At 42.4% G+C, this 24,115-nt stretch overlaps 1 protein-coding gene across 4 annotated transcripts in view; it reads right to left on the bottom strand.

Annotated features, from left to right (window-relative positions):
* CIT (citron rho-interacting serine/threonine kinase) overlaps positions 1-24,115 on the bottom strand; it is a 205,091-nt gene that overhangs the window by 156,524 nt on the left and 24,452 nt on the right. For all 4 annotated transcript variants that reach the window (XM_006151544.3, XM_027773085.1, XM_027773086.1 and 1 more), the window contains exons 6-9: positions 12,306-12,448; positions 10,873-10,966; positions 4,056-4,259; positions 1,672-1,825 (exon numbers count right to left, since the gene is read on the bottom strand). In XM_006151544.3, coding sequence (XP_006151606.1) covers positions 1,672-1,825; positions 4,056-4,259; positions 10,873-10,966; positions 12,306-12,448 — 595 coding nt within the window. The remainder of the gene's footprint in view (positions 1-1,671; positions 1,826-4,055; positions 4,260-10,872; positions 10,967-12,305; positions 12,449-24,115) is intronic.

Raw genomic sequence — 24,115 nt, 5'->3', positions numbered from 1 at the left:
TGCGTGTGCGTGCGGGCCCAAGATCCCGAGAGGAGAATGGAGGAGAAGGGATTGCTGCGTGACCATTCCCCCTGGGGGGTGATTTCTTGCTTTCTGTCTCTAATGTCTCTCTGTTTGTCTGGTGAGCGCACGTGCCCTATAGTGAAAATCTCTCCAAAAAAAAAAAAAGAAACACAAAATAAAGTTACTCAGGGAATTAATCACCATTCACTGACTTACTTAAGTGGAGTAGGCATAATCAGCAAGTTCATGCATAAAAAAACTGCTTATTTAAGAAGATTACAGAGATAACAACAGTAAGCACTTGAACAACATCTAACAGAAACTCTATCAAATCTTTCTAAAAGCATAAAAAGAAGAATGTACTGAAAATATAGTAGTGATTAAAAAGCCTGCACCTTGGAGATTTGGAGGTGATGTCTAAAGATTAGCAAGATAAAACAACGTGGTTATCAGAAGAAAGAAGTTGCAGAGAGATTTCGCGAAGCCTGGCCTCCTGAAATAGGACAGTAGGAAGTTAGGAAAACCATGAAAATGGCTTCCCTCTGGTCAGTACTGGATCTTAACCACACTCATGTCTCAGCTGAAGGTGCAAGATTTTGTAGTTACAGCACAGCTCCAATTAGAAGCCAGGTTTTGGTACCTAAAAATGGGTCTGTCCCATTTCCTGAACTCCCTCCATTGCCAAAAATAAAACACACACCCAAACAAACGAACTGCTTTCCTGCTGGCTCTAATCTTTGTTGATCATTTGGTCAGATCTTTTTTTTTCTCCCCAAGAGATTTCTACTATAGGGTGTGCATGCTCACCACAGAGACAGAGAGACAGAAAGCAAGAAATCACTCCCTAGGGGGTACGACCATGCCTCAATCTCTTCTCCCCCATTCTCCTCTTGAGGGATTTTGGGCACACACGCTCAGAGTGAGTTTCAAGCCTCTGGGCCCAGGACTCGAACTGCAGTCAAGCACATGGGAATCCAGTACCTTAACCACTATGCCACCTGCTAGTTCAGGTCAGATCTTTAGATCACATTCAATCAACAACACATCGAGAATGAAAAAGGTTTGCGGTCTTGTTCATAATAAATCAGTTCTTTGTTTTTAATGAATGAATTCAGTTTTCACTAATTGATTACAAAGTGATGTATGAATGAATCCACTGAGCATATACATTATACGTTTTACATGCTTCTGAGCAAAGACAAATATCGTAGAGGGAAACAAACGAACACAGCCAGGTGTTTGTAGTTGTAGTGCCGGCTGGGCCGTCAACAGAGCAACTTGGGCACATTGCCTACCTACTGAGTCTGGTTCCTCATCTGTGCATTAAATCCTCGGGCCTACTTTTTCTCTGAGAAGAAACTGTCAAAGCAAGCAACCACCTTCTAGTTCCATCAATCTGTGCCTCTAACTTAACGAGGAATAAAACTCAAAAGGCCACATAAACACAGAGTTTGATGAATGACCCAATTCTATGTGAACAATTTCAAGCAGAATTATTACTCAAAAACAGCCACATCGTTAGTCTTTTCTATTCCTGGAGATAATTAAATCCTTTATTTATATAAATTTATACCAGCTTCTTTGGGCCAGAATAATTTCAGATCACTCTTGTTTTTTTTTTTTTTTTTAACCCTAGCACCAGAATTTAAAGGACATGACTCTACTTACAGCTTCGAATGTTATTCCAGTCGATTTTAGAGAAGAAGGGATGGCAGCAAAGACCTTCAAACTTCAGTCTCTCTTTCTGGCCACACAGCAAACTTTGAATCAGATCAAGGAGTTCATTGCTAACTTTGGGATCATCTGGAAACTTCAAAAACCGCTGTTTCAAAAAAATAAAATAATTCTTTTCTGAGTGGTGAATACAGTGTCTCATATTCCAAAGTTAAGAAAGAGTTCTCATATATGCAAGTTTCTGCTTTAAAAAAAAAAAAAGTCTCATGTCCTCTTAACTTTGGACCAAAGGAATAGTCCCAAAATAAGTGGCCTGTTCGCTTCAATAGGTCTAGTTCCTTTGTAGGGGTTCAACATCCTTCATGGCTTGACTCCCTCTCCCCTCTCTGTCTCATCTCATCTGCTCCCCTCCCACCCCTGCTGTCCAACAGTGATGAGCTATTTAAAGCTCCCTGAACAAATCAGGCTGTCCTGTCTCCCTAGAATGCCCGCCCCTCCCCCTGGCTTTCCTCAGCCTTTTTTTACTTTTTACCCTGTCGCTCCCTCCGCATGCTCCCTCTGTGCTGTACTTTACACAATGGACTGTGATTTCTCTGTGATGATGAAGAAAGAAGGTTGCTCATTGCTGCAAACCTGTTACCTTACAGTACCTGGTGCGATTCCTCATTACTGAATTACTGAATGAGTGAACTGAAATGTAGGGGGAAATGAGCCAGAGAGTCATCTAAGGGGAAACTGTAACTCGAGAGGAGACTCAAGGATAACAAATAATGTATGTACATAACAAATACGTATTAAATATTCCAGAAAGATGAAAATTGTGTGAGATATGAAAACCTAGGAAATAAGTTCTTTTTTTCTTTCAGAGGAAAATATATATATTTATCATATCCTTAAGAAATGAGCTAAATAGAGTAGAAAGAATAGTTATTAGGAAACAGCTTTCGTTTTACTTTCCATGTACATGACAGAATTTCTAGCTGGTTCTCTCATTTCCGTATTCGAAGTTCACAGCAAGAAGCAGTACAGTATATAATTAAGAGCAAGACCTTCAGAACCAGACTGCCTGCTTTATTTTGGGCAAGTTACTCAACCTGCCTGTGATTTAGTTTCCTTATCTGTAAATAACAATAATAATAGTAATAATAATAATGCTGACGCCACACGGTTGTTTGAAGATTACGATAAACCGTATTGCATGAATTCAAAGACTCACATTTATGCACATTTAATAGCACTGAAATCAAGATGCATTTTCTAACCAATAAACAGATCATAGATTAATTGGCAGCAGTTTTTCTTTCTTTGTGGTAAATAGTAGTGTAGGGGCCAGCCAGTGGCATGATGGTAATAAAACTGGACCCACATGCAAAAAAGGCCTTGGGTTCACATCCCGGAACCCCCTCAAGCATGCCAGATACACACTTGCCTGAGACCCAGCCAGATGAGGCTGGCCCTGAATCATGGTATCATTCCCCTGGAAGGGATGCCTATCACTCTGTCTCTCATGAAAGAAATAAACAAATACACTTTAAAAAGAAAATGGTATAGTCTCACAATCACTAGTAGTGGCAGTTAAACAAGATACAATTAACAGTGTCTAGAATAGTTTTTGGCACAAAGTGCTACACGCATTTGCTTTGATCATTTTAAGTACTGCTGGTGTACATATAAACATTCATTCACACTTTTTTTTTCATTTTTTATTTTTGCTCGAGGGCACATGTGCTCACCAGAGAGAGACAGCAGAGAGGGAGAGGAGAAAGCACTCCCCACCATGGAGAATGGTCACATCGCAATCCCTCTTTCTCTATCTCTCCGTCTTTCCGGAATTTGGGGCGCGCACGCCCATGTGCCCGGTGTGTTTCTCAAGCGGGGCTCAGACTGTACCACGTGAGGTGTGGCAGCCTTAACCACCAAGCCGTGCGTGGAGCTGGTCCCATTCATGCACTTTTTACATAACATCTAATATTTCTCTTTCTTTAAAGAATTATTTTATTTAACTTTATTATTAGTTTTTTAAATAATTATTTATTTATTAAGATGATGATTTTTAAATTTACTATAAGGCACATGTGGTCATGAGAAAGAGTGAGAAAGCACGCCACTAGGTCTGGGACTCGAACCACAGTTGGCCATGTGGGAGTCCAGAACCTGAACCACCATGCCACCTGCTGGTCCCAATTTATTAGTAGTAGTTTTTCATTTGACCAGAGAGAAACTGAGAAAGAGAGAAAGTGAGAAAGCAAACCACCAGGTCTAGGACTCAAACCTCAGTCTGCCATGTGAGAGTCCAGCACGCTTAAACATCATGCCGCCAGCTGGCCCCTAAATGACATTTCTTAATCTTACTTTGAAACCTACTAATGGTGCTTTACCTGGAAATTCATGATGTTACTGAAGGTTCTGGCTGAGGTTCCCTCTGTGAATGGGGATCTCCCGTAAATCATCTCATAAGCGATGACTCCCACCGACCACCAGTCACACTCTAGACTGTAGATGCCTTTTCCGTCCCCGTTCATTACAGTCAATACTTCAGGAGCCATGTAATCTGGGGTCCCAACAGGGAGTTTGGCATTTACCTAGAAACCCATAAATAAAAGAATACAGCGAAACTTTCAATTATCTTCAAGTAGACTGCCAACAGCCACATTTCAGACTCAAGCTGATTTGCCACTGATTACTATTCTCCCAGGCACTTAAATCTTCTATCAAGTGGCACGCTGTCAGGAAATGCAAAGGCTTTACTAATTTAAAAAAAAAAAAAAATCCAGAGGCGAAGGTGCAAGAGTTGTTGATGGTATTCATCTTTGCTTACACAAATAAGAGTCAGCTACCTACCTGAAACAGAAGGTGCCTTTTTTGATCCGAGTTACTGATATGACAAAACTTCTTACTTATGGAAACAGCAAAATGGTAATAAACCCTTAAGGAGGAATCTATAAGATCAGTCTAACTGTTAAAGAAGAACTGGCAGCTAGCTGGCAATACAATATTACAGGCGTCTGTTAAATGTCAAGATTGAAAATTTAGAAAACTGCTTTTAGAATCAACATTCCTACTTGGGCCCACCCATGCAGCAAGACATGATAAATAACTCCAGCAAGGGCCAAATGTTAATAAGTTCCTTTTCCCCACCCACCACCACCCCTGCCCTAATTCTTGCTCCGGTGACTCCTCCCCATCGTTCAGAAACCCAACCCAATGATGCCCAAGCACCTGGCCTTGGCAAAGGAAGATTAGGACAATGTAAGAGGTCTTTTTTATTTCCTAAGAACTATTTAATTTTATTTTTATTATTATTATTTAATCCACCAGAAGAAAACAGGGATGGGGGGGTGGAGTGAGAAAGCAAGCTGCCAGGTCCAGGACTTGAACCATGCTCAGCCATGTGGGAGTCTAGCAGCCCAACCACCATGCCATCTACTGGCCTCAGAAGGTTTTCTTATAAAGCCCAATCTATTCCACTTAAAGAACTGTGCTTTTTCAGTTTCCCCTGAGACTGTGCCCTTCTGACTACTTTGTGTTTAAATGTCTTCTGTTTCTTGAAATGAATCTGATGAAAGAAGATGGTTTTCTGCCCCTCACTCATACCCCTTACCAAGCAACCTGCTATGCCGGTAACAGCTATGATCAGCACATCGTTTTGAAGTTTTATCGAGTCATAAAATGTAAAGTTTAAGGATCACTTTTCGGGGGCCAGCAGATAGTGTGGAGGTTAAAGCAGCTGGATCCCATATGACCGGCTGCACAGTTCAAGTCCCAACTGCCTCAGCCTGAGGAAACACCAGGTGTATATGTGTACATGCCCAAAACCCCAAGAGGAGAATGGAAGAGAAGGGACTGCAGCATGGCCATCCCCCATGGGCGGGGGGAGGGATTCTTGCTTTTTCTCTCTCTCTCTTCTCTCTCTGTCTCAAGCAGGCACATACGCAAAACTGAGAAAAAAAGGACAAAAGGATCACCTCTTTACAATTCCTCCCCACAGAAGAGAGGCCCTGAGTTTAGCTGTATTCTATACTGACCAGGTGTCCTAAAACACTGCATTGTAAATGAACTTCTCTCTGGTCAGCAATTACATGGGATTTCTCCCCATTAAAAGATTATTAAGTGTTCCCAAGGGAGTAAGAGATTGTGTGGATATGGCCACATACCTATAAGGCTGAGCTTTACATCAATAAAGTACATTTTAAAGAGATTTTGCTATAAGGCACGTGTGCTAGCCAGAGACACAGGGAGAGACAGAGAGAAAGAAAGCGAGAAATCATCCCCCCTGGGGGGATGGCCGAGCCACAATCCATTCTTCTCCTCCATTCTCCTCTCAGGATTTTGGGCATGCACGCACACACGCCCAGTGTGAGTTTCAAGCTTCCGGGTCCAAGACTTGAACTGTGGCCAGTCATATGGGAGTCTAGTGATGTAACCATTATACCATCTGTGGTCCCTTGCTTTGCTTTAATTTAATTAGGTACTGAGAGGAAAGTGAATGTACAGAGAGGACACTACAAGGTCTCCTTTCTCCAGTAATGATGCTGGATAAAGCTCTCCCAGCCTTTAATAGTAATTAACAAAGGACTTTAATGACAATGAATGAGTACTAAATTTTCATTTGTCAGTGGCCTCCAAGCACATTAAACATGTTCGACCTGTCATCTTACATATCCTCATAATGATTTCCAAGTCAGTTCAGACAGTTAACCTGAGTGAAATATTAAAAGTGAGCACGTCCCAGGAGCCCAGTCTACCTGCAGTACACTATCTGATTACTGAACTTTAGTTGATTCTCACTGTATTGACAGGAAAGAAAAATAAACTAGGTCAACCCATGGCTATAAGAGAATGACTAGGGGATAGGAAAGTCTGTTAACACTTGGGGAGACAGAAGAGAAAAGAAAAGAAATAAAAAGGAAAAGGGAGGTAGGGTTACACAGCAGATTCATTTACAAAGCAAAAGTAGATGAGGGAGAAAGTAAGAAAACCATACTCTTCTTCCTTCCAGTCCCTTTCCATAAAATGCTTAAACTTTATAAAACTATTTAAACCTAACTTTCCCGCATCTAGCTTCTCAGGGCATAACCACAGCAGCTGGGTAAAAAGAAACTCTAACTATGTTGGTCCTCCTGTGGAAAAGAAATAAAATCTTTCACTCCTATACAAATCTAAAGAGGGCTATCTCCTATGGGTTTCCAACTGCTAAATGGGGCCGATTATTACTTAAGATGCTATCAAGAGCTTTATTTACCATCTTCTGACAATTGTTTTCATCCAAATGAGACAGGGTGGAACTGTCAGCTGTCTGCCACTCTTTGAGGTTCTAATAACATGAAGTGAATAACCTGTGTCACGCAGAAGGAAGTGGTGTCACAAGGTGGCCCATATGTTTAATAACAGACCAAACTCCAAAGTAACATTCTGAATAAGATACTTGAAACAAATACGATGGATGATGGAAAACAGATCTAACCTTCACAAATATCCAAAATACAAAGACAATATCTGGCTGTGATAGGGGAAAGCAATATAAAGGAATTTCAGTAAATGTGGGTTATACCTTACAGAGGATATTTTGAGGACAGAAATATTGAGAACCAGGAACTAGCAGTTAGCATAATGGCTATGTCGCTGGACTCCCATGTAGTCGACCGCAGTTCACGTCCCGGACCCGGTGACTTAAAACACACGCCGGGCATGTGTGCGTGCGTGCCCAAGATCCCAAGAGGAGAATGGAGGAGAAGGGATTGTGGCGTGACCATCCACCCTGGGGGGGGGGGTGATTTGTCGCTTTCTGTCTCTATGTTTCTTTCTGTCTCTGTTTCTCTCTGTCTGGTGAGCACACGCGCCCTATAGCGAAATCTCTCCAAAAAAAAAAAAAAAATATTGAGAACCTACTTTAAGCCTACAAAATATTCTAACTAAAGGAAACACATGTTTAACCCACCACCACTGATCAAAAATAACTTTTTAAAAATTTACATCTCTAGGGGCCAGCATGTAGTGTGGTAGTTAAGGCACTGGACTCCCCTGGGGCCTCGGGGTACGAGTCCCAGACCTGGCAGCTTTGCTTTCTCGCTTTCCCCCACCCCCTCTCTGTCTCTCTCTGGCCAAATTAAAAAATAATAACAGTAAATAAAATTTTAAAAAATGTTTTTTAATTTACAACTTATAGTCACACTCGATATGGATTATAATTATTGCTGTTCTATATTAAAAGGGCCTTTGCACTTAAAGCAACGTTAAAAATGGCTTTCTTATCTGCCTGTCAAATTCTGCCCCCGAAAGCACAAGGAAGAAAGAAAAGATACAATATTCTCAGGTGTGTTGTTCGGAGCGTCACATTTCCTTGACCAAAATCTTTAGGGGTTGAGCCTTGAGTTAGGTCAATTTGAGTATTTCGGAGAGGCTCCCAGCCCGCAGCAAAGGTTGCTACAATTAGAAGATGTGAAAAAGGGCAGTTTCAAGCATTGAAATGAGAAACCTAAAATGAATGGGAGACCCGTCTCTTTACCAAGAGCTCTGCAGAGAGTGACTCCAGACACAGAGATAGGGCCTGACTCTTAATTCCCATGTTTTTGCCAAGTAGTGATTCTGGATCTTAATCTAGTTTTCTCAAAAAAATATTCTTATGGCAAACACATATGGCCGGCTCTAAGGTAATCATTTTCTGATACTTCTCAATCTACTGCAGGTATTCTCAATAGGAGACAACTTTGTACCACCCACCCATGGGGCACATTTGACAATGACTGGGGACATTTTTGGTTGTCACACCTCAGGAGGAGAGTGCTTCTGGCATCTAGTAGGTAGAGTGAGGTCAAGATCCTATAACTGCCTCCCAGAACAAAGACTTATCCAGCAAAATGTCAGTAATATTGGGGCCAGCAGATGGCATGATGGTTAAGGCCCTGAACTCCCCTATGGCCAACCACAGTTCGAGTCTCAGACCTGGAGATTTGTGTTCTCTCTCTCTCTCTCTCTCTCTCTCTCTCTCTCTCTAGTGAGTATACATGCCCTATAGCAAAAAGTTGAAGAATAATAATAATTAAAATTAAATTAAAAATTATTTTTAAAAAGTTAGTGCTAAGGTTATAAAAGAGTCCTCAATTAATAAAAAATGTGTATTGTGAAAAAATTATGCATGAATTTCAAAATTTTTGCAGGCAATAAAAATTAAACCACACTTAATTCCATTTTTCCATGAACTTTTTGATAATCCTTCATATTATCAGACTTATAGTTTAATTTATTCTTTTTCTTTTTAATTGCCAGAGGGTGTATGCACTTACCAGAGAGAAACAGCAAGAGGAAGAAAGCACCCTCTAATGGGGCATGGTCACACTGCAATTCTTTCTCCTTCATTTCTCCATCCTGTTGGTATTTGGAGCGCAGACACACACATGCCCAGGGTGTTTTTTTCAGTCCACTGAGATAGGAATTCAAATTGTAGTTGGCCATGTGGGAGCTGGCTCCCTTAAGCTACTAAACTACGAGGTCAAGCCTCTTCACTAATTTCTAAATGTATATGTTTATACATAATTTCTAATGTTTTTAAATACTATTAATACAACATAGAAATCTTTGAACCCTAAGTGATAAAACTTTGTGTTATTCAACTTTTCTAAATTCAATACCTATGCTTTCATGCTCGTTTTTGAACTGTACATAATTTATGAAACATAAAACGTTTTGACTCTACAATCTAATTCTTAATGTAATGATCAAGTAAATAGATTAGAAAAACATAACCCAAAGGGGGGAAAAATAGTGCTGAGGTTGAGACACCTTGACCTTGGGCGGCACATGAAGCCTATTTTTCCAAGAGTCTGAACACCAAGGAAATCATCTCAGCTAGGTCTTAGGTCTATAGAACAGGTACACCAGATGCCAGAGTGCAGAGTTTCTACAACTCCAAACCCTTGCCTAGGATCAACTTAATATCTACTCTTCCTCCAAGGAATATGAGAAAACAAGGCAATTTTACATATTTTCCTTTATGAAGAACTTAACTCTCAGAACGGTAGGGAGTGGGGGAGTACATTATGAAGAGCAGCTTCTCTAACCTCGTAATTTGTGTTTTCTTAATAGAATCAGCATTTTCTAGAGAAAGAATTAAAAGTCCAACTTCCTAAGGATTTGTCTGAGTCACCAAGTAGCTCAGTTATGAAATCTGTTTTATAATCGAAGTCAACGTCTGATGGACCTGTATTTTTTTTCATAGTTGACTTCAAAATTCACATTTTAGTACTTACCGAGTTTATTAGAAGATTTTTTTTTAAACTTAGTTCTCTTTTTCACTGTCATATTTTTCCTAAAGTATTTTCACTCTTGGTCTCTATAACTGCCCTCCCACCTTCCTAATTAGCACATGGAATACAGCTTAATTTTTCCAAAGGTCCAAGACTTTAAAATGACATTTTAAGTACTTGGTTTTTAACACTCAAGAATATCTGGTTCAAGTGTTCCAGTGATTAATTTTAATTTTCCTGCCTAATATAAAATAGAGGATTTGAAGTAAAGAAGGTTATATTTCACCAAAAAAAAATTTTTTTTAATTTGCTAGAGGATGCATGTGTCCAAAGGAGAGAGACAAAGACAAAGAAGGAAATGAGAAAGTACCTCCCATGGGGAATGGTCACACAATCTCTTCTCCTCTATTCTCCTCTCAGAATTTTGGGTACGCATCTATACCCACCTCATGTGATTTTCAAACCACCAGCTTCAGGACTCTAACCACGCAGTCAGCCATGTGGGATCCAGCCTTCTTAACCACCACACTACAGGCTAGACCCACCAAAATACTTCAAAGTAAAAAAGACAATGTTAACAGAAGACAATCTATAACAGGCGGAAAGAAAGAAAGAAAGAAAGAAAGAAAGAAAGAAAGAAAGAAAGAAAGAACGAACGAACGAACGAACTGACGGACAAAATAGGCATGTTACTTTTGTTCCAAACAAACTGTAACAATGTTATTAAAATGTTTTGGGGTAATAGGTTTTAGGCATAAAAGAATACCAGGGTCTGGAAAACAACTGTCTCCATCCCTACCTCCATCCACCGAGGAAAAGGGACACTGGCCGATGAAGGCTCCAAAATGTTGCTCATCATTTTATCCCACTATTTCCCAAATTTACAAAGACCACAGAACATTTTTTTTTTTGCATAATCACTATTAAGCTATCCTATTTTTTGTTTTTTTACCATCTTATTTGAATTCATTTTGGCAGCTGATCCAAAATCCACCAACTTGATGTGACCTGTTCGGTCAATGAGAATGTTCTCAGGCTTGATGTCTCTGTAAGATAATCAGGACCATGAATTAGTGTTGTCTTCTCCATGCCAATCAGCAAGCGACCGTTAAACTAGTATCTCGATTCACCAAAGAAGTTTAGTTTAAACAATCTACTACATGGACCTCCCCTGTCGATGGAAATAAAGGATCAGCATACATTTTGCAAAATAAATTTAATTTTAAAAAAGGAAGAAGGGGAGGAAGAGAAGAAAGGAGGGAGGGAGAGAGGAAAGGAGGAAAAAGGAAAAGAAGTAAATATGTGCTATTAGGTGGGCTCTTTTTCCTAGAAAACCCATTCTACACCACAAAAACTAAGGCCAAAAGAAGCTAAGAAAACTTTTCAAGGTCATATGGCAAACTGATGGAAAAGCTGAGACTTCACCCAGATTCCATGATTCCTGGTCTACTCATCATTCCATTCCCACAACCTTAGATATACATAACACATCAGATGTGCACCAGCCCATGGCACAATGGTTAAGGCAGCTGGATCCCACTTGGCTAACCACACAGTTCAAGTACTGGCCCCAGCAACTTGAAAAGAAAAACATGCTACGTGTGTGTGTCTATGTGCCCAAAATTCTTGAAGGAGAGGGACCAACGAATGGTCTAATGGTTACAGTGCTGAACTGACACATGGTTGAACACAGTTCAAGTCCCGGATCTGGTGGTAAAACTATGCGTGCCCAAGATCCTGAGAGGAGATGGGATTGTGGCATGGCCAACATCCCCTGGAGGGGAGGGTGATTTCTCACTTTCTGTCTCTCTGGTGAGCACACACACTCTATAGCAAAAATCTCTCTTAAAAAAAAAGGGGGTGGGAGAAATACAGAAGGGATTGTAACATGACCGTTCCCCATGGGCAGGTGCTTCTCTCTCTGGTAAGCACATGGGCCCTTGGGGGGTGGGGGGTGAGGATCAGATGAGCGAGAACATGAAGAAATACTTATCAACTAGGGATTTCATAGAATACCTTTGTAAATTAGTAAGAGATAGAGTTAGAAGTACAATTCCATGGTCTTCTGCTCCTACATGTATGTCTCTACAAGTCAAAGTCAGGTTTTCTACCATAAAAACCAAAGACCCCATGCAAAAGCACCTGGTCTTATTTGTTACATTAGCACATCTTAGCAGGAAACTTGTGAGCATCACAATTCTAGAGCTAGCTCACTGGTGAAGGGACAAGCGGAAACGTCTGCCATTTTCGAAGCTTACTTTCGGTCGATTACAAGTAAGGCTAGCACTGTTACTTTGATCCTGAAATCATTCACCCGCTCATCTCCGCGAAAGAACTCTTACGCGATACAGATAATTCTCAGAAGGCTACCCGAGTCTTACTTACCGGTGTACATATCCCATCTGGTGAACGCTGTGAACAGCCAAAATCAGTTCAGCTAGGTAAAACTGAATCATATTTTCATCTAATTGGTCCTCATATCTATTCAAAAGTGACAGCAAGTCCCCTCCAGGCTGATATTCCATGACCTGTACAGAATGCCAAAGTTATTAATTCTTCACACATCCAAAAAAAGGAAATGCCTCAATTAGATCCTCAAATACCACCTGAAGTGGGGTAATGGCAACGTCGCCGGGAAGCAATGAAGACGTGTGAGACATATTGTAAGTCACGAAGAACGAGGTCCCTGCCCTAAGGAAATTACATCTGTTACCCGAGAGAATCAATATAATGAAAGACTGGTCTCAGACACCATGCACAGTGTTTGCAAGGCAAGCTTGAGACATCGAATTAAATCCACCCACTCCCCTACGCACCCAAGGCGACGCCCCAGACATTCCCTAGGATTAGGTACATAGATGGATATTCCTGGAGGGCAACAAACACTCTGGCATCCTTTCTGCATCTCCCTCAGCACCCGCAGAAGATAGGAGGCGTGCGGTAATACAATCTTTTTTATAGTTGGTGTGGAAGGCGATCAACGGCCTCTATTAAAACTTAAAATGAGAATATACACTTTGACCTAGTAATTCCTCCTCTAACAATTTATCTCCTATGTACTTACAAGAGTTTGAGGATAGGTAGATAGATACACTATAACACTGTTTGTAAGAGAGGGAGAAAAAAACCTGGAAATCCTCCAAATATTTATCAATAAGAGACTGGCTCAAGTATGATAAATCTAAACTATGGGATATGATACCGATATTAAAAACAAATGGACTTCATCCATTCATATTGTCATGGCAAGCTGTCCATGACGATGAAAAGAGACAGCTTGTACAGGAAAAAGTACAACGTATTTCTTGCAAGAAAGACATGAATTCTTATGTGTGTGGGTATATACTTCGGGGAAAAGCTGGAAGAAGAATATATAAAATCTCAGAAAAAGAAAAGTTTGGTTAGCAAAACAATGTTTTCTACTCCAAGGAACTGAGACCTTTCCTCCTTTCAGTGCTAACCAGGTGTGATATTCCCGACTCGATACATATCCTAGAACCCACTTAGCCTGGGTGGCTTCTGACTCCAGCTGGTGGCTTCACCTCTCTGCCTTTCAGTCTCATCCTCTGTAAAGTAGGGATAAGGCTAATCCCTTTGCAGCACTGTGTGAGGATTAAAGAAGACAAGGTCCTCAGAGGGCCTGGCGCAGTGCCCAGTACCAACCAGAGGTCTTGGGTGACTGCTCAGTTCCTGTCCTTCCCTCCCCTGTGCTAGGTCATCGTTTCTGCTTTGGCTGGGGAGAAGCTAGAAACCCATTTCGGCTATCGCTACCATCATGCTAATCCTTATTGTACTCTCCTGTCCTTCAAGCTGATTTCTCACTTTTTTTTTTCATTGCCAAAGGACATGTGCACTCACCAGAGAGAGAGAGAAAAAAAAAGCACCCCTGCAATGGGGCATGGTCATGCCACAATCCCTCCATTTCTCCGTCCTGGATTCTGGGCACACATGCACGCTCATGCTTGGTGTACTCTTGAAGCCACCAGAACCGGGATTTGACCCGCAGTCAGCTATGGGGGAATCCAGCTTCCCTTATCCACTAGGCTATGGGGCTAACTCTGATTTCCCATTTTATTAGCTATATTATAAATGTCTTTTGTTTCAAGATGCTTTAAATCCTTTCTGGGGAAAAGCTAGATCTGGATATACTTCTTTAAAAATCACTAGCTCTCTCAAACTTCTGCATACCAGAAGCCAACTCTGGGATGTGAATTCTCACCATCATCCTCCAAACTCCTGTTAGCTTTTAGTCCAGAATTAGAAGAAAGCTCTAGACAAGTCAGGCATAGAGCATCTGTACATATCTCTAAAGGCCCCAGGCAGGTCCAGCAAGAACTCCAGGAGTCTGCTTGCCTGCACTGAGCACCAAACCAGAGACCCCTGGAGAAACCAGCGACTTGCACGTCATCTCTGAGAGTTCCTTGTAACCTGGGAAAGGACCCCTCTCCCATGACTTCTCACGCACGGCACACGCTTAACCACATACTGGGCGACTGCACTTGAAGAGAAAGGTTACAGTACATCTGCACGGCAATTGCTGGGGGAAAAAAAATTAACTCGTGAACAGAAAGAGCAATGCTTAGGGGCTAGATAGTGATGCAGCTGTAACACAACTGCACCTACACGAGAAGGCCTTCGGTTCAGGGTCCAGGCCCTCCCTGTAAGGCTGGGCACACGTGCCAGTGATACCAGCTGGTTGAGAGGGAGGGCGAATCATGGCATGGGAACCCTGTGAGAGATGCCTGTGCCTGTTTCTCTTTCTTTGATGGAAGAAATATAAATAAACTTTAGAGCCAGCAGGTGACATGGAGGTTATGGCATCTGGATCCCACATGGATGACTGTGTGGTTAGAATCCCAGACCCGGTGGCTTGAAAAACACACTGGACACATGCGCATGTTTACCCAAAATCCTGAGAGGAGAATGGAGGAAAAGAGATTACGACATGGGTATTTTCCCAGAGGGTGATTTCTCATTTTCCCTCTCTCTGTCTCTCTCCAGTGAGTGCACATGTCCTATAGCAAACTAACTAATAAATAAACTTTTTAAAAACAAGAAGAGCAACACTTAAAAGGGGAACACCAGGGGCCGGTAGGTGGCATCGTGGTTAAGGGCACTGGACTCCCACATGGCTGACCACAGTTCAAGTCCCAGACCTGGCGGCTTGCTTTCCCTCTTTCTCTTTCTTTCTTTCTCTCTCTCTCTCTCTCTCCCCCCACTCCCTTTCTGGTCAAATTAGAATGAATGAATGAATGAATGAATGAATAAATAAATAAATAAATAAATAAACAAATAAATAAAGTTAAATAATTCTTGAAAAATAAACGGGGAGGTAATACCTAACCTGAATACTTTATTTCCCCCCAATCCACAGCAGACATAAGCAGCTTGTCCCCCATCCTGAAGAAGTCCACAGGAACCACCTGGATGCCTACAGCTCACCCACTCAGCCCAACCTGGTTCTTCACAGGCCCTGAGTACATGGGCGAATGCTAATTGGTACGGCTGTTTTAAATATATATTGCCATTAAAAAGGTCTTAAATATCAAATAAAAAAAGGAAAGAAATTCACAGATAATAACAGAAGTACTCATACTTTTAGAACCGAAGTGTCTTAAATAAGACCAATGCATATTTATGACGACACATTGTAGTTAGACATTTCCTATGGTTCTATTAAAGATGTGAAAATAACAGCACAGCCTTTAAGTTCAAGGCTGAGAGAGCCAAATGTGCAGCAGCCACTGGCAACTTATAAGAGCTCACAAACTGACCGCGACTCAGTACTTAGCACCTACTTCTAACGGTGCTATGTGCAATGACCCATAAGATAGTTCCAGAAATAAAAAACATCTCTTTTAAAAAAAAAAGCAAAGGATATGTGTCATTTGCTCCTAGTCAAGCACTGTGTAGAGAGAGCTACATCCCATATGGTTGACCACAGTTCAAATCCCAGCCCTGATGACTTGAAAAACACACCAGGAGCATGTATGTGTATACCCCAAATCCCAATAGGATGGAGAAATGGAAGAAAAAGGATTGTGGTGTGACCACACCCCACTGAGAATTTCTCTCTCTGGCAAGGGTCCTTTCTCTCTCTCTCTGGTGAGTATACACATTCCCTTACACTAAGAAAATATTTTTTTTTTAATTTTAAAAACAGATGGGTCAGAAGGTGGCATGGTGATTCAAGTCTCAGACCTGGAAGCTTGAAAATCATGCTGGGTCAATAGATGGCACAATAGTTATGTCGCTGGACTCCCACATAGCCGACCATAGTTCAAGTCCCAAACCCAGTGGCTTAAAACTCACACTGGGCGAGTGTACGTGCTTGCCCAAGATCCCAAGAGGAGAATGGAGGAGAAAGGACTGTGGCGTGGCCATCCCCTGGAGAGGATGATTTCTCGCTTTTGGTCTTCCTGTCTCTGTCTTTTCAGCAAGTGTACACGATAGCAAAAAATCTCTCTTAAAAAATAAAAAAAGAGCCCCCTTGGGGGGTGATTTCTCGCTTTCTGTCTCCATGTCTCTGTCTATCTGGCAAGCGCACGCGCCCTATAGCGAAAAACCTCTCCAAAAATAAATAAATAAAAAATAAAAATAAATAAAAAAAGAGGGACCACCTGATGGCATAGTAGTTACATCGCTAGACTCCCATGTAGTCGACCACAGTTTGAGTCCCAGACCAGGTGAACAAAAACTCATGCCAGGCACACGTGCATGCAGGCCCAAGATCCCAAGAGGAGAATGGAGAAAAAAGGACTGTGGCATGGCCATCCCCCCCAGGGAGGTGATTTCTCACTTTCTGTCTCTCTGGCGTGCACATGTCCTATAGCAAAAATCTTTCTTAAAAAAAAAGGGAGGAAAAAAATCACGCTGGGCAAGTGTATGTGCCTGCCTACAATCCTGAGAGAATAAAGGAGAAGGTAGTGTGGCAGGACCATCCCCCAGGGAGTTATCCTCACTTTCCCTCTCTGGCGAGCATGCACACGCTATGGCATAAACATCTGAAGAAAAAAAAAAGGTAAAAACCTCTGCCTTTCTTGAGCTGTCATTCTAGGGCAATGAAAAAGAATTTTAAAACAGTAAATAGCATAAAAGGGTAAAAAGTATGATGACTCCCTCCCATCCCAACCACTTAAGGAGCTTATTAAAATATGGATTCCAGGGACTGATCCCAGATTCTGTGCATGAAGCTTCAAGGCGGGGTCCAAGAAAAAGGAGCGACTGGGATGTGTTGATGCAGCTAGTCCAGTACAGCACGGGGGCCCCGCTCCTGAGGTTTGGAAACCAACATAGCTCCCTATCCAAGCCAAATGAAAAGTCTGTACAGCAGAGGTGCCCTTGAATGAAACTTGACTTTAACACAGCTATGGTTTCTGCTGCGTGCATTTTTGCAGTGACTGCCTGGCGCTTTCTGCATATCAGGACAAGATCACTGACAACAAAGGGCCAGGAAATAACCAGTCCATGAGCAGCGAGGCAAAGCTCCTCCGTCCTCGTCCTCGCAAGCACCGGAGACGACTCCTGCACGTGATGAGCAGCTGCAGATCTCGCCCAAATGGTGATCACCAAGGCAGTCATCGAAGGCCGGGGAGGGAAGGGGGGCCGCAGAGTCCTGCAGTGAGACGGCCCTAAACAATGTGGCAACCCTGCTGATGGCAGAGAAAGCACGGCAGCTGACAGATGAGCCTGGCTCAGAGCTATAACCGACTTGCTCTTTTAAAGCGAAGACTTTCAGGCCAACAGAGACAGACCCTTCTGATGGTGGCAGCTGCAGATGCTAATTAAAGGGCAAATCTTACATGTGTTCGGTTTGGAAGGAGCGGCTGCTTCTCTGCTGGTGTTTGCTTCTATACCCCAAGTACTGGAGTGGCAATTTCCATCCACTGTGTTACATTTGATACAAAGGATAAATGTGTGTGTGCGCACACATATGCACGTGCACCCACATGCATCCTTGTATGCACATGATACATGTGTGGGAATTACATTTAAGAGTCCTCTGGTATTCTATTCCAATCTGCACAGGTGCCATTAGAGGCATGCTGTGCCAGCCACCTCTTAGAAACGTCCCCTTGAAATGCTCGCGCTTCAGTGTGACCGCAAGTGCCGTGAAAAGGTAATGATGCTACTAGCCTCATTATCTGCTCTGCCCAGTGTTCCTGATCTTTGGCACTGGGGAGGAGAGGAGGGATCCTCTGAGCAGACTGGCCCCTGGCAAAGATCCTGTATTATTCTTGAAGGGCGAGGTGACCAAGAGAAAAAGAGAGAAGGCCCTTTAGCTCACAAAATACGAATCCCAGCCTGATTCATCCATCTATTCGAGAACTCCTTCTTGAGCACTGAATCATCCAGAGTCTTGGCAAGAAACAGCACACTCAAACCAGGTAATTGAGGACATTAACTAGTGAAGGGGCCATTTACGAAAGTGCAGCTTGGGTTAAGGAGCATCGACACGAGCTGAGGAAGCACAGCCAAGCCTAGGAAGAGCAAGGACGCAGGTAGCACTCCTGGGCTTGAAAGAACATGGAAAGCGATTTCCAGTGTGTATACCATTACTAAGGGACAGAGGGAAGGAGAAATAAGCAGAAACTACAGTGACAGCTATATGACAATAGTTCTCCCAGTGAGGTCCCTAAGCCAGCCACAGCAGTTATCACTTGGGAACTAGTTAGAAATGCAAATACTTCAGGGCCAGCAGGTGGTGTGGTGTTTAAGGCTCTGGACTCCCACATGGCCCACCACAGTTCGAGTCCTAAACCTGGCAGCTTGCTTCCTCACTTTCCCTTTTTCTCTCTGTCTCTCTCCAGACAGATTTTAAGAAGTAACAATAATAAGTGAAATTAAATAAATCTTTAAAACTAAACAAAGAAGAAGAAGAAATGGGCCCCACCCTAACCCTACTGAATCAGAAAGAGTGGAGTCAGGCATACTGAGATAGTTTTAAATTGTGCCTCCTAAAATGATCAAATTCTAAATCCACTCACTTAAAACACCCTTCAAAGACCAGCCCTGTGACCTGGTGGTTCAGGGTGACTGTGCAGTTCAAATCCCAGCCTCGGCCACTTAAAAAACACTATGGGTATGTGTGCATGAATGCCCAAAACACAAGTTGGAGAAATGGAAGAGGAGGCACTGCGGCATAACACGCCCCATTGGGGGTATTTTCTCCCTCTCCCTCTCTTTGTCTGTCTGTCTGTCTGTCTCTCTCTCTCTCTCTCTCTCTCTCTGACAAGCATACATGCTCTCTGTCAAAAAAGAAAAAGAAAAAACAGGCCTCAAAACACCAGAACACAAAACAACTATTTCAAAGGCAAAGAAAACTCAAAGAATCTCCCAAGGCAATAACACACTCAGCAACTAAAATGGGGTCAATAAGAGTTATTAATATCTCATTTCGTCAACGAGGAAAATTGAACCCAAAAAGGCCAATGACTCCAGAGAGACCAAAGAACAGTAATAAAAGCCAGAACCGATATTCTAAGTCACAGCCATCTGATAGGCAGCTGGCTTCCAAACCCTGGCTTCTGAAGTGGCAACACATGAACATGCCGGGTGAGTTTTGAGACATGCCTGAAAAATCGGATAATCTTAGCTGAGAGATCAAAACAGCACATGTCTCGTTGTCAAAACTATCGCAAGCTGCCACATTTCACTAAAGTAAACAAAGAAGTTGTATTCAGTAACTCCAGATTCCCAGTGCCTGCACAGGCTGGTATTCATAAAGGCCCTGGGGCTGAGGCCTGGGAACGACTCACTTCTCGATTGTCCCTGCAGAGGAAGGAAACACTGCCCACAAAATCGCACAGGTGTGGGTTGAAAGCAAGATAGGAAACATAAAGACCTAAACCCAAGCAGGATATCAGAACCAGGGTCCCCTTAGCAGTGGTTCTGATGTAGCAGTATAATGTAATGAGTAAGAGTATGGAAGGGAACCAGCAAGATGGCACAGTGGTTAAGCACTGTGCAGGGGAAGCCAGACCCCATATGGCCAACCAGGGTTTGAGTCCTACCCATTCTGGTTTACATCCCAGGCATACACACACATCCCTGGCATCTTAACAAGATGGAAAATTGAAGGAGAAAGGATTACAGCAGGGCCAGGACCTGTTAGAGGGCACTTTCTCTCTCGTTCTCTCCTCCCCACTCAACTCATATGTACACATGTGTTCTTGGCATAATAAAAAAGAAAAAAGAACACAGAAGGTGGAGCTTACAGTGCCTAGTTTCAAATTCCAGCTCTTCTACTACCTATGAAAGTAGCTGTTCTAACCTCTGGGGCAGATTAATTGTTCCCTGAAATCCGTCCTTCCCTTCTTCCACAGTGGTAAGAATTTTTGCTGGATCTAAGCCACACTAGATAGTACATCTCCCAGGCTCCCTAGCTGCTAGACATGCAGCCAAGTGATTCATTTCTGGCCAAAAGAGTGTAAAAGGAAATGATGTATCCAGTTGCCATGTCATTCTGTATGAAAGGCATTTCCTTGCTCTGAATTTCTGTTCTTTTCTCCTAAATGCTGGAATAAAGACCTGAAATGGCCCAACGTCAACCATGTTATAAAGGACAACGTCCCAAGGAATGGAGGAGCCATAAGATAGAAGGAACCTGGGTTTCTGAAAGATCATACACAACAGAGTTGGCCCGCCACCTGACTGTATATTGGGGTCTATTTGTTACAGCAGCAGAGCCTATACCTTAACTAATACATCTCTATATGCGGCTAGGGAAGGACATCTGGAATGAACAGAAGGAAGTTAATGTGAGGAGGAAAAGGAGTTTCCCGGGTAGTTACAGGCTCTGAGCAAGGGCAAGCTGAAAAGACATACAGTGTGAAAAACTTCAGTACAAAGCATCTCACAAAGAATTTAGATACAACACTACTACAAGTAATGAGTTGCAAAAACAATGTTTTCTTTGCAAAGATCAGCTCCTTCACAGGATGACAGTGATAAAGGCATCTGTTAGGCAGAATTGAACAGATTTCTTCATGAACCAGACCAACAAAGCACTGTTTCTATGGGCAGCCTGCCAGAATACAGGACTAGCCTTGTTATATAGAACCAGATGCAACAGCAGTTTGCTACAATTTTCTACATACCAGAAAATGGTAAGCTATATTCATTAGTATGTCACTGCAAATGGGAAATTTTTAATCACCCAAATTCAAAAGGACTGAGGCCAGATGGTAGTGCAGTGGAAAGTTCCAGGTTCTCGTCCCAGGGCCTCCCTGTACATGCTAGATGCACATGTGTGTGCCTGTGATACAGGCTGCTAAGGCATGGGGTGGACTATGGCATGGAGATTTCTTGCTTTCTTTTTTTTTCTTTTTTCTTTTCTTTTTTTCGGAGATGTTTTTGCTATAGGGCGCGTGTGCTCACTAGGAAGATGGAGAGACAGAGAGACAGAAAGCGAGAAATCACCTCCCAGGGGGAATGGCCACGCCACAATCCCTTCTCCTCCATTCTCCTCTCAGGATCCTGGGCACACACGCACATGTGCCCAGCATGAGTTTAAGCCACCGGGTCCAGGACTCGAACCGCAGTCGACTACATAGGAGTAGGCCCCATTGGAGGCGGGGGTCCTTCCTCTATATGTCTGTCTGTCTGTCTCTCTGTCTCTCTCTCTGTTTCTGATGAGCACATGTATCCTCTGGCAATAAAAATATCTAAAAAGTAAAAATAAAGTTTATCCTCAATTTCATTGCATTCACATTACAAACTGATGTTCAAATTCCAGGGGACCTTACCAAATGTAAGCTTCCCTAAACTTCAAACGTTTAGTGATCTGTGAGTGGCCGGGAGATGTATTGAATTTCAGTATTTCACAGTGCCAGTATAGACTCAGCAGCCCTTTTTCTTATGGAAGAGCAGGTTTCTAGATTCATAATGTTTCAGACTTTAGAAGGTAAGGTGGTACACAAACCTTGACATTACATAACCCCCTCAGTAAGGTCGAGACATCACTTCACAATCAAATGCCTTCATAATGTTGTAGCAAAATGTGTGAATAATCATGCTAAAAAGAATGAATAAAAACTGTAAATAGCCTTAAAGAAGCTCGGGTCAGGTTTGCTGCAAACTGAGATCAAGCCAGATTTTGCCGCTAAACAAGTGATAACTAAACATGAAAGTACTAAAGAATTTGAGGTTAGTCAGAGCTCTGGGAATTTCAAAATTACAAATATGGGAGGGTGGACCTACAATTGTATCTTAATTCCTATGCTAAGTTTTGATGTTTATGTGAAAACTATACTCTTTTTTTTAAAAAGAATTATTTTTATTTAACTTTATTTATTATCATCATTATTATTTTCCAGTTTGATCAGAAAGAGACAGAGAGAGAGGAAGTGAGAAAGCAAGCTACTAGGTCCGAGACTTGAACTGTGGTCGGCCATGTGAGAGTCCAGCACCTTTAACCACCATGCCACTTGCCGGCCCCGAAAACTATACTCTTACTAAGCATTTTATTACAAAAAACCAGAGTACTTGAGAATATAATGCAGATAACAAAAGAATCACAAGATGCCATCAGTAAAACCCAATTAAGTAACTAAAGAAAGGAATCAAACTGTCACTGAACCCAAGATCCATGTGCTGAGGCACCAGAACTCCAGAAAACAGCTGTTTTAAGACCTCTCCTATCTTGCAAGATAGTGGGCAGAAAAACTGAGAAAAAGACAAGGAAGTCAATGGTAGTAGCAGGATCAAAAGGGAAGATACAGAGCCAAAAGGCCCAAAACAGGAAACATCCAGGCCAGCAGATGGCATAGCGGTTACACCGCTGGACTCCCACATGACCGACCGCGGTTCGAGTCCCGGACTCGGTGGCTCAAAAATCATGCAGGGTGTGTGTACATACATGCTCAAGATCCTGGGAGGAGAATGGAGAAGGGATTGCAGCAAGGCCATCCTCCCTGGTGAGTGATTTCTCACTTTCTCTTTCACTATCTCTATCTCTTTCTCTCTCTGGTGAGCACACATGCCCTAAGACAAAAATAGGATGCTCCCTGTAGCTGGAATCCTGTCCTAGCAGAGGAATCAGAGATATCCCCAACCTGAGAGTTACTCCAAGAAGGTTATGACCAGGCAGAAGTCCACAGCAGCTAAATCCACAATTAAGGGAAAGGAAAAAGAAAAAAAAAAATTAAAAAGAAGAAAGAAAGATACATTCTACTGGGACAAAGCCAGTGGTGGTATTAAGAGTGGTGACACCAGGCCAGTTCCATAGTCTAGTAGTTAAGGCAGCCAGATCCAACATGGCCAACCACAAGGTTTAAGTCCCGGACCCAATGGTTTGAGAAACATGCCAAACATATATGCATGCAGGCCGACAATCCCAACAGGACAGAAAATAGAGGAGGAGAAATTGTGGTGGGCCCCTTCCCCATGGGGGTGCTTTCTCCCCTCTCTCTCTCTCTAGCAAGTATACATGCGCTCTAGCAAGAAAGAGACCTGAGAAATTCTCAAAATGTCCAAACAGTGCTCTCCTGAAGATATGATGTGAAAACTACTGAACTATGGGGAAAAATAGAAATAAATAAATAAAATTAGTCGATTACAGTCAACACCTAAGAAAATCATGACTGAGTGTCACTCCTGGAACTCCTTGATCATCGTCGTTAGCTGCCAGGGAGAAAAACAGTGGCCTCCTTGCAGTGACTTACCACATGTGACTAGACCACTGAGTCCTCAACTGAGTTACTTTACATAAAACTCAAAATTTGTCATCTCTGCTACCAAAATTGACCTTGATGGTGAAAAACTCCCAAAGCAGTTCAACAACGCTTACTGTTAGGAAGAATTTATAGGGGCCAGCAGGTGCCGTGGTGGTTGAGGCGCTGGACTCCCACATGGTTGACTACAGTTCAAGTCCTGGACCTGGAGGTTTGCTTTCTCGCTTTCCCTCTCTCTCCCTCTCCCTCCCTCTCTCCCTCCCTCCCCCCTCCCTCCCTCTTTCTCTCTCCAGTCAAATTAAAAAATAATAATAAATAAATAAAATTAAATAAATAACTTAAAAAAGAATAAGAAGTTATATAAGACTAGACATCAAGAAGTGATCTCGGGACCAGCAGGTGGTGTGGTGGTTAAGGTGCTTGATACTCCCACATGGCTGATCATGGTTTGAGTCTGGACCTGGTGGCTTGCTTTCTCACTTTTTCTCTTTCTCTGTCTCTCTCTCTCTCTCTCTCTCTCTC

Source organism: Tupaia chinensis, unplaced genomic scaffold, assembly GCF_000334495.1.
Source record: "Tupaia chinensis unplaced genomic scaffold, TupChi_1.0 Scaffold000320_1, whole genome shotgun sequence".
NCBI classification, from domain to species: Eukaryota; Metazoa; Chordata; class Mammalia; order Scandentia; family Tupaiidae; genus Tupaia; species Tupaia belangeri.
This window is presented reverse-complemented; position numbering and strand designations above follow the sequence as displayed.